General features: G+C 42.3%; 1 protein-coding gene across 1 annotated transcript in view; it reads left to right on the forward strand.

The window, feature by feature from the left end:
• SLC2A2 (solute carrier family 2 member 2) overlaps positions 1–12,085 on the forward strand; it is a 175,315-nt gene that overhangs the window by 29,621 nt on the left and 133,609 nt on the right. Inside the window, exons 2-4 of the mRNA XM_085635463.1 lie at positions 41–136; positions 6,146–6,345; positions 9,376–9,500. Of these exons, the coding sequence (XP_085491589.1) occupies positions 41–136; positions 6,146–6,345; positions 9,376–9,500 (421 nt within the window). The remainder of the gene's footprint in view (positions 1–40; positions 137–6,145; positions 6,346–9,375; positions 9,501–12,085) is intronic.

Raw genomic sequence — 12,085 nt, forward strand, 5'->3', positions numbered from 1 at the left:
CAATATGAGGTATTTACACTTTTCTGTGTGATCTTTTCAGCATTTGACCGGAGCCCTGGTTATGGCAGTTTTCACGGCGGTACTGGGCTCTTTCCAATATGGGTACGGAATTGGAGTCATCAATGCACCCCAGCAGGTATGAAATTAGATTCACTGTTGCATGTTAACTTTGCATTGTCAATGGTTTCTTGAAATCAAAATAAGATTATGGTCAACATTTATCCTGTGACAGCGCTGCACCACCACTCACCATCACTCTCATAGACGTGGCCTGAGTAATGCTAGTGCTGTGGAGAATCGTAATCTCTTTTAGGTGATGTTAGCATTGATTGTAAATGTTGTAAAACTTACATTTAGTTATCGTTTATAACATTTTTGGAACCACCTCCTAACATCTTCTATTCTACCATTTTTGGAATCACATGAGTAAAACATTTGAGTGCAGAATGTTAAACAGCCCATGGATGTGCCCGCAAACACACTAGGACCATAACAGGCCTGAAGGAATGCTTAGGAGGCAATGAGAAACTACTTTAAATTGGGATAGGATTCAATCTCCTTAAGATCCACTGCACACTGATAGAATGTTAGTTAGAGAATGGATTTAGACTTTCAATGCATTGATGCCAACGGCTTTAACCTCAATCCTAGATGTGTCATCTCTGCGTTGGCCTTCTTGCCTGTAATGGGCCACATGAGCAGTATGTGTGAGGGGATTACCGCATGGGACATGTGGAGATCAGTGCATGCTTGAAAGAAGCTGTCCTACTTAGGCAAAAAGAGAACCCTGAATTTCCCACTTTTGAGGTTGCCATGCAAGCTGGACCCTCAGAAGAGCATCCACTCCTGCCGCAGGAATTCTATGACCTTATGAATACACTTTTCTTTCATCCTTGTTACTCTAAATGGTCACAGAACTTCTCAGTGACTTGCAATATCTTTATACTATTTTGCACAGGGTACCTTATCCTATATGTATTCTTTTGTAGCTGTTTTGGACCATTCTTTGTGCATCAATATCTGGCAAGTTTCAAGCTGCAACAAAAACCTGCAAATAAAATTAATGATAAAAATATAACATCATAGCATAACATAGCCCAAAAGACAGAAAATGGTATAAAATAATCTGTTTTCATACAACATGGCATAGAATAACAATATGGAGCATAACAGAGAAGATCATAATGCAGAATATAACGCCATAATATAAAAAAACCCAGCATATTACATCACTTCTCAACATAAAATATGGTTATATGACACTGGACACTAGAATATAAAAAACTCAACAGCATTGCTCAACATAGGATAATACAACATAAAATACCATGCAAAGTATAGTACATTATAGAGCCATGAATATAACACAACAATGTTATCAACCTAATAATTTAAAGACAGCATAACAAAGCATATTACAGCACAACTGCTGTATTTATTCACCTGGTGGAAAAGGATCTAAGGAATCCAAGCAAAAAACACTTTCAAGCTCAGGCCAGATTTATTGGCTTTGTCAATCTCTGTTTAATGTGATATGAATTAAAAAAAAAAAAACCTCATAAAGTGGTGTCACTGGCTTTGCAATGCACCTTCCTAATCTTTGCACTAAAGACATCAGACTATGTTATCCCCATTTGGAATATGTTCACTGACTTACCATAGTAGCATGTATCAGAAGAACACTTTGCTTCATCACCTTCAAAGCTATGTGCCTCAAACAACCATTTGGGCTAGATTACAAGTAGCAAGGTACTGATTGTTACCAGGTAATTTCACACTATTACCATGCAGTTATGAATAAAACCTAATGGAATGTGGGATTACTGTGTGGGACCAATTTTGCCAATAGCAAAACCACATGGAATTTCCAATTCCATAGGGTTTGACTGTATACATCTACAACCTGCTCTGAGAGGGGTAAATCTATGTGTGGATCTCTGGATGGGGTTAAGGTGAGGATGAGAGCTAGGGAAGGGGGGCAGAGGAGGCAAGAGGAAAATGTTTATTAGCAGGGGGTATCAGGCTTCCATCATTTGAAAAAAACAAAATGAGGCATGGCTACTGCTCCTTTAAGGGTCTCCCTTCAGGAAAGCATAGGGAAGAGTAAAAAAAATGTATTAAGCGTGAAAAGAAATAGTAAAACTATTTTTATGTTGAATAATAATGGAAATTACATAATTATTTTAAATGTAAAACAACATAAAAATGTTACAGCATTCGAAATTTAATTTAATTTTAAAATGTAATTATTTCAAAAAATATTACATAATATTTACATTTTACTGGAGTTTAAATTATCAAAAAATTCCTAACTAAAGCTGAAAAAAGTATGTAATAATATTTAATTAAAGTGATGTAAAGTGTAAAGTGATGTAAAGAATTAATTAATAGAGTAATTTAATTACATTGTAATAAAAAATAATATTACATTAATATTTAAATTAAAAAAGGTTATTTCTTATATGTTAAAAGCAATTAAAATATGTTTTCTGTTTAGATATTTTGAACATTTAATTATATTTATTTATGTTTTTAAATATTTGAAAGAATTTAATTTTTATTTAACAGTATGTCCTTTGGGGTTTTCAGTCCATACTAAATTTCTATAGTAGTTGTTGCAGTTCCTCGGGTTGGCCATGTGTGATTCTGGACTTACTCCAGGTCTGAGATGAAGTACATTTATGACTGTTTTGGGTCATTTTTTCCTGTGGTAACTTTAGAAGTGCAGTTTGTGAAAAGCAATGGGCTTACTCTTTTGAAGGTTGGTGGACATCCCTCCCTAAACAACAGTAAGTATTCCCCATTTTTCAGCCACTCTTCCCTGTCCCTCACACATTTACAACTAAAACATATGTTATCGCGTACAGACATTTTGCAGTCGGGGCATCGACATCTACACAGAAAATGATAGAAAATGTGGAGGAGCAACGTAGGTTTGTGAATAGAATTGTTTATGTGCAGGAATGGACACATTCCTGCACATAAACAATCATTCATGGCGATTTGCTGTTTCCAAATGTGCTGCACAATGCAGCACACATAGAAACAACAAAAGTGAGGAGAAATCATTTCTCATTTGGCAGTGTCAAAATCAATGGGTGTTACGGCGGAACGCCCACTGCAACACCCATTGCCCATTCCTTTCATGCTAAGTGAAGTGTGAAAGGGGGCCTTATTTACAAGGCGGCATTAAACCATGTTAAGTAGCTTAACGCCGCCTCGTGAATAAGGCAAAGGGTTTATAACCACATGAATTCACAAAAAGTGACGCTCCTCTAGTGATAAGCCCTTGTAAATATGCCCCGTGGTGTATGAATAGACTCCGAATGCTCCTAAAAAGCCAACTTCTTTATTGCAGTTTTTAGAGCAATCTGGCAAAAAAATGCTGCAAAAGCGTAACATGGAGATATGCTGCTTTTCACCTCTAGGTATTATTTTACCAACCTTTTCATGTGTTTTGTGAACTTAGCCCTAAGTTACAATGAAGTGACCTCAGTTGAAGTGCCTTTAAAGAATGGTATGGAAACATGCATGTAGGCAGGCACTTCTCTTTCTCTTTATGTATTGTTCAATTGGATGAGTATGCAGTGGCACACAGTTTATGCTCAGGAAAAACATGACTCACCAACAAGAAAACAAGAACAAAGTCATGTCTACTGGAAAAACAGAGAATATTACAAAGACAGGTAGGAAAACAAATACAAAGATGTGGAACATTGCACAATGGTGACATGCCGGCAGATGTATTAATGCAAGCAAACGATATGACAAAAATGTTAATATATAACACACCAACTAATTCAGAACATCTAGCTTGACAGCCCTCTATTTGAGGAACTTCAGGAATTCTGTGCCCCCAAGACCACTCTCATCCTCACCTTAGCACTATCCTCCCAAACTCCACCAGCATCTAAATCATTAGCTCCTTTTAGCTTACCATCTCTGTGCCTGACAAAATCCATGTCCTTTTGGGCAGCCCAGAATGCTACAAACTGCCACACCGAACCCCACCCCATGACAACTCAACATAATATGATGGACCAGTCACTCCAACATGTGGATGACACCTATTTGTAGCTCACAGTCTCCAAATTCCAAAACATGTTCTGACATACGACGTACCCAGTTGTAAAGAAGGGTTATGCCGTTACCTTAAACACAAAAGTGTTAAAACATTCTTTGTTGGCATTGCTCCCTAATGCAAAACTGCTCATCCCCATACTGGCTGCTAGAGAGTTCAATTAGTGGAAGGCTTCAGCAATGTTATTTAAAGTTAATCAAAGGTATTATCATCGACTCAACCTCCGCTCAACTTTAATATCATCAACCTAAACAAATTAAACATTTACTAAATTCAAACATTACCCCAGGCTCATTTCAGTAACTCAGGCCCTTATTACGAATTAGGTGGTCCGACCGCCGTAGGACCATGTCTGCCAGCAGCCCACGGCGCTGGCAGACCAAAGACTGCCATATTACGAGTTGACCACGGGGCCGGCGGTGTGGAGGTGGGGATCTTGCAGCAGTGGTGAGTACATTTCACAAATATATCGATGCCTGTGTATGCATTTCAACTGCTTTTGTGTCGGATACACACATATGCATGATATATGTGTAAAAATACCATATACCCATTACCATGGTTCAGCCCATATGTGGGCAGTCCTAGGAATGGGTATATAGTTTGAAAAGGACTCACCTGTAGATCGCCGCAAACAGGGTTATAATCCTTGGTATAAAGATCCTGCGGCGAAGGGGGGACCCGGAGAAAGGGATCCACATCAGAATCTGCCTGGGAGAAGAAGAAGAAAGGGGTGAGTACGCACCCTAAATCCTTTGTCACTGCCACATTGAAGAAGGCGGTCAGACCACCGTGGTTCGCTCATTGCACAGGCAACTTGTAATACGGACGGGGGTGCAGCTCCTCTGTACTGCCCTATGGCAGCTGGCTTTCCCGGACAGCGAACCCAGCGGTGGGGGGGCTGCTGGAGGTCTCAGTGGTATAGTGGCGGTCTTCACAAAGCTGATCCGCCCAACTCGTAATACAGCGGTTGGACCGCTGAGCTCACTGCACTCGGACCGCCACTTCTGATATGCCAGTCTATAGGACCACCAAACTTGTAATAAAGCCCATAGTCTAATCTTTAAAACTCTCCAGGCTGGCATGTGGAAAGGACTTATTGGCTGGCCATGGGATGTCCCATCTAATAGCACTACAAACCACTTTGCACACTGAAAGAAATGTAGTTTAATGAATTCCAGGGTATCTAGAGTTATTGGGTGCTAATCGTATCACTGGAGCATTCTAACTCTGACATCCTGGGGGTTAAATACCTCAGACCCCCAAACTGGGGACCGAATACCACTTTTACCACCTGACTCTCTGGATAGCGAGGTGGAGCAGTCCAAGGTTGAGCTTCTAGCCAATGACACCAATGAGGAGTTGTTGGTTATAAACCTAAAACCCAGCGACACACAACACTAAATAATTCACAGATAGCTAAATACTTTGAACACAATTACAAATATATACAACATTCCAATACGGTAACAGTTTGGAATCCATCCTAAGGGGCTTCACCAGAATGAATAGTAATCAATTCCCCTAGCCTAAAGATTTATCGGAGGGGCAACTAACTGCACAAACCTTGAGTGATTCAAGAGTGGAAGTGATCAAACAGAGCTTGGGGTACAGCTAGTCAATGATTTTGCTTATGAGTTCTGTTAGTGGTTGACTCTAGGTAAAAAATTAATGTAATCAATGCTCTGCACATATTCCAACTAGCAGTTGAGGGCCAATTTCACATTTTCTGGTTTATCGCTTTTTTGACCAGGGACCGTATTATACATACAGAGCACTGTCACAGTCGTCACCGTGGGACACACTTAAATGTGGGTGCTGGACTCAGGCACAATGCACTGTATTGTATCAAATACATTGCTTCCAGTGCTGGGGTGAACCTACATTTGCACTAAGAACGGAGCATTAGTGAAAGATGGACTGGCTGTTTGAAGCTGCGATTCAGGGTTCAATCAGAGTTACTGCTCCAAGCTTCTGATTAATCAGTCTACAGGCAGATGGTCTTTATAGTGAAGAATTGATTTGATTTCAAAATGGAACCTCAAAGATTTGTTTCTTTTCCAGATAATAGAGAAACATTATGACCGTATCCTGAGGGGTGATGACGTGGAGCAGCTTGAACGGAGCATCAATACTAATGCGACCGAGAAAGAAGAATTGTTGCCCTCTGTCACAACATACTGGTCTCTGTCCGTGTCCATTTTCTCTGTTGGCGGAATGGTATCCTCATTCTTTGTTGGATGGATTGCAGATAAATTAGGAAGGTATTAGTGAGATGCACTCCAGTATTTGAATAAATAACATTAAGACTGAACTGAGGACATATTGAGCTTTGAGCATCTGTTACACTAAGATACTGGTCTTTTTGAATGTCCTACTGAATATGTGTTTGTTTTAAGAGATGCTTATTACATAATTACATGAATGTTACCACTCCATAGCAAATTATATTACAGTTAACAATACGTTCCTGCCATGCAAAGTTGTTGGCAAAAATATTACGGTGAGTTGTATTTCTCAAGTAGAAGCAAGTTGACAATATATGTGGTTAAAAAGCAGAATTATCAGTGAATCACCCCAGACTAGGGAAACTATAATTGCCACACTCATAAAGACTCTCATCTAGAAAGCAACTCTTGAATTTTGGAGAAGTTTGGTTTTTACTTGGAGCTGCTATAAGTCTTGCATCAGTCAGGGTTCAGGCCTCATTACCTCACCAAGACTGTACTAGGGCCACTGCGTCATGTGGGTAATCACTGCTGACTAAGGTGATCTATCAGTCCTCATCCTCCTTGATCTGTAGACCATATTTGATACATTGGACTTCATTTTGGATTCTGCAATAAGGTGATTTAAGTCACTTTTGACTGACCATACACAAGTGGTCAAACTTCGCCTATTCTTGTTAGTTAAATCAAAGGTAAAGCATTGAGCCCCCTAAGATACCCTAATAGCCTCACTCCTGTTTTATAACTTTAACACAAGTATCTCCACCAGGGTTGTAATTTCACTCTTAACTTGATGAAATCCAGATATATTTGTGGATTAATGGTGTTGATAATTAGTTTTAACATTTACAAACGGGACTGACGGAAGTTGCAATATAGAAGAGTTGTTGCAGGTTGAAGATGAATGGATGCAAGACAGAGGTGCTCACCATGGGTTTAGTTCGCAATATCTTGCCTCATGCAACCACCTTTGTCCCCAGAAAATGTTTGGTCTCAATTCTGAGACCTAAAGGGTCTATGGTCAGCTCTGATTTTTGTTTTCCTTCCAGCAATTTAAACAAAGTCTGCTCTGCTTTAAACGAAAACACCATAAACATAGAGTGAGAGCAATCATATACTAAACTTGACTACAGCAATGCTATCTTACTAGATATTGTAACAAATGATGTCTACCTATTGCAACCATCCCTTGCACTTTGTTGTCCTGAAAAACATGGACGTTGGCATTATCACTTGCCCGGGGGCCATGCTCATGGGCTTGACACCTGTTGTGGTACCTGTCCCCTAAATTCAAGAGCTGGTTTACAATGGTTCTTACAGGTGTGCCCCAGCCAGATGGTGCCCTTGCCCCTACCAACAATGGCAGCAGTGATCCTGCATATACATTTTCGTTAAGCCAGGTTTCCACAAATAAGTTGACACTCTATCCTTCGTGCCTCTCAGAGATGCCCACCAAGTGAATGTTGTTACTCCTAGAATGCCTTGAACTTCCTTGGCTCTATGTTACAGTAGTTCCACCACCCTTTTAGGCACTTCACCTGTTCTTTCAGTTCTTTCACTGTAGGGTGTATCTAGGCCAATGTGGATTCATTCTCTATAACTCTACTGAATAATTTCTTATGATCTGTTCTCAGGAGGGTGACTTCCATTGCAAATGAGTCTATTGTGTGCTCCAGAGAAGTCTTTGAGCCTTATATTGCTTGTAGGAATGCATTAAACGTTTTGATGTGCCATTCTATAACTGTCTCCAAGGAACACAGTACTCCACTGGACTCCTGCCCCATGAGCCTCTTCTGGCTTATTGGCGGTGTGCCCTTGGTTACTTTTGGCTTAACCATTATGGCCCCAGCATCGTATTACCCCCTGCAACTGCTCTATGACCCTACTTTTGTTAATGTACAGATCAACGTTAGTATAAACAGTACAGGGTCAAGGGACAGTCCATCACTCGCTATACTATGCACCTTCACCGTTCTTCCAAAAATAAATTCTCCTTTGTAAAGTAGTCTAAAATATGTGTTATCTCCATCAGTGTACTGCTTTCAGAGGTTTAGGCTCTCATGCTTTCATTTACTTCCCCCTCATGCTGTTCCTCCTGAAGTACAAACCAATTATGCTGGTTTTGTTGTGTGTGAACCAGCTTAACATTCACCCGTCAGATCTTAGCAGCACATATCTTCTTCCCAAAAATGGAGGAGGGGTGCCGGGGCAACAGACGGACAAACCACCATGTGCTCATTTTTCCTCACCGTGCTGCACCCTACCCTGTAGCTTGAGGAAGGGCTTGCCAGCCTGGGTCCTGCAGGTCCTACATAGCACCCTGATCAAGGGGCAGCTAACCATTAACTAACGCTCAATATATGGGGCTCTCCCTGGAGGGCACTCACTGTAGTCCGGGGGGGGGGGGGCGCCTCTTCCCCACAGGGCGGCTTTGCACTACCACCTTGTATTTCCAAAAGCTTTGGCAAACACTCCTTGGTCTCAGCACCATCATAGGTGGTGCCCACGTCACAGAAATTCTGATGAGTCACATCCCAGGGCCACATCTCTGGATTAATGATGCCAATCATGATTTTTAAAACCTACCAAGAAGACAGAATGAAGTTGCACTAGAGAAGAGATGGAGCAGGTTGAAGTTGAATGGATCCAAGACAGTTCTGCTCCTCATGGGTTTAGTTCACAATGCACAGGCCTCACCAACAGTGCCCCTCTGATTCCAGGAGGAGAGAAAAGTCGCTCCAGCAAGTGCCCATCCCTGGGCTCCAAAGACAAATGTAGATGGTGAGGGTAACTAGGTAAGAACAGCACTGGATCTCCTTCTACTCCATTGCTCGCCCGGCTACGCCCCCTGTTTTGATAAGCTTAATACATATAATCTGAAAGTTCTTGATGCCTAAAAAATTGTGTATTATAGAAATGTTGAATTTCATAGCAGCAGAGTCATATTAAAGCACTTTTTGAAATAGTTCAAAGGCACTATGAATTTCATGTTTTCTCTGTGCTTAGTGAATTTCAGTGTTCCACATTTACTCTCTAAATTTGTTTGCATTTTATTTTGTATTCTAGAATTAAAGCCATGATAGTGGTAAACATCCTGTCACTGATAGGAGCTCTCCTGATGGGGCTGGCTCCTTATGGCCAAGCACATGCACTTGTTATAGCAGGCAGACTGGTCACTGGAATGTACTGTGGTAAGTTAAGTAGAAGATCATTAAACTCTTCCACACATCCCTCTAGTATTCTGCCACATTTAAAGAAATGCTGTGTTTACATTTGGTACTATTACAAATTTTAGCACATTCAGGAGTGTCATTTTGGCAAGCTAGAACTAATTTAAAAACTGTGCTGCCAATTTACATTGTATTATTGCACAATTTGTGTATTTAAATTTGCAGATCAACTTGAATTCATAAAAAATGTACACAATATTTAAAATAACGAAGATTAGTGGGACTAAAATTTGACTCCAGGCCAGGTTATAATTGTCACGCATTAGAACTCTTCCTTCCTTCCTTCCTTCCTTCCTTCCTTCCTTCCTTCCTTCCTTCCTTCCTTCCTTCCTTCCTTCCTTCCTTCCTTCCTTCCTTCCTTCCTTCCTTCCTTCCTTCCTTCCTTCCTTCCTTCCTTCCTTCCTTCCTTCCTTCCTTCCTTCCTCCCTTCCTTCCTTCCTTCCTTCCTTCCTTTCTTTCCCCTTCCTTCCCACCTTCCTTTCTTCCCTTCCTTCCTTCCTTCCTTCCTTCCTCAAACCTTAGTATTTCAGACCCACGAATCCCACTTTAAAAGATTAAAAATTAGTAAATCAAACACAGCATAACAGAGCCATCAATCCATACTTTAAGTAGATACACATGGAGGCTTAGCGGACATAAGAATCCCTTTTCATATTTGTTCATTTTTTGTTAATTTGCTTTCAAAAGCATGCATAAAATGCACACCAAAAATCTAACCTAGTTTTAATAGTGCATATCAGACATTTTTAGTAATTAAAACTCACCACAGTCTGAGGACTTAAACCAAGTGCCAACTACAGATTATTTTCTAAGCACAGCTTAGTTCCATAAACAATGTGTCCATAGGCAAGGTTGGGTAATGGGTCAAGCTCACCATAGTCCCCCAGACAGACTAACTGGTGACATTAGTTCCAGCGCACCAAGTAAAACAAGGCTTTGAACCCATGTTATACTGAGCATTGTGAACTGCCCATGTGACAACATTATTAACTAACTTCATGAAGCAGCGGAGCACTTTGCGCTTTGCACCAGTATATCAAGGGCAGACCTATTGGCTTTGCCAGTGCTTGTTTCAATATCTACATTACAGTGTGAGATCATCGTAACCAGTCCTTTAAATGGGCCAGTACTGTCTGGTATGGAGTACAGGCACCTTTTTAGGTCTCGCTGAGCCCAGCGCATGCGCTGGCTCGGAGAGACATTTTGTATGTGCGTTTTCAAAGTGCTGCTGGCTGGCCTAGCGCTTGCGTTCACGCGACCGTGCACGCGCGCAGCCAGCCGCCAGCAGCACTTTGAAAACTCTTGCGTCATCGCGATCGCTTTCGCTTTCAGAGCGATCGCGATGACGCACGCTTTAAATGCTGTTTAGCTCCTCTTGTTCTCCTGTGGTCCTCAAAACACAGCGTCAAGTGATTACTTGTGAAACCCTCCATGTCGTGATGCCGTCTTCCTGTCCACTGAATACAGCTCGTGTGTGAGTTCTTGTTCAGGCCACAGTGTTACTTGGTGGAATAGCAGCAACGTGTACCTCCCTGCAACTCTCATAGCACTGCCTTTGCCGTAACTAAGGGTCCCAGAACAGCCACCCCAACGCCGCCTACCAGGCACAAACGAAGGTAGGAGGGGGGGTCAATTGACTGATAGTGTGGCATGAAGTGCATTCCTTTAATGCAGCGCGGCTGGCTCCTAGCGTTCCTCCCTGCAGGCCGCATGCAGGACGCCACACCAGTGCTGGAGACACGAGTGTGGGGAAATCAGCATTGATACGAGTCACGGAGAGAATACAGTCAGTGACGGAAGGGGGGCCACAATGCTCCAGCGCCGCTGCAGTGCGAATATGCCGCTCTGACCCTGCCTTGGCTGCTGCCAGAAAACGTCCCCCTCCCTTGCGCAGATGGTAGTCAGGCACGGGTCATCCAGTGCAGGGGCAGCCCCTGTCCTCCCCATGCTCACAAAATGCCACAGTGAATAACTGGTAACAGTCTCTTATCTACCAGCATCTTTTGCCCTTCTTCGCAGTGCGTGCCGGCCTCACTGTCATGCACGCCCCCTTTAGGTGAGCAACTTCTCCCCTCACGAAACACTGCCGTAGAATTGAGAGCTTTATGCGTCTGCTGCAGTTTCATAAGCTCAGCTTTTCGTCTTTTCCGGTACAACCGTTGATTCCAACAACTGGGACAGTTTAGAAACTCCGTAAACACCATCTAGTCCATTAAAGACACAATTTCGTATTTCGGAGGACACCACCCATAGGCGCCACCGCCAATCCACCGCACACAACACAGGGCATGCGGGGATGTCAGCGCAGGGATAGCAATCTCCCACAGCTGTGGTATCTGCAAAGTGCAGCACCCTCCTTACTTCGGGGAAGAATGGGCAAACAGCCCCAGGCTGGTAATGTACCTCCCGCGCCCCATCTCGCACACAGGCAGCACAGATGCTAGCTGCTCCACTGCCCACAGGGCCAGCGCACCTCTCCCCCACAGCAAAGGGCCGCAGCAAAGCATTAGCATAGTTTTAAGTCTCGCCTTTGGTATCTTATAAGT

The sequence above is a fragment of the Triturus cristatus genome, chromosome 11, assembly GCF_964204655.1.
Source record: "Triturus cristatus chromosome 11, aTriCri1.1, whole genome shotgun sequence".
NCBI lineage: Eukaryota > Metazoa > Chordata > Amphibia > Caudata > Salamandridae > Triturus > Triturus cristatus.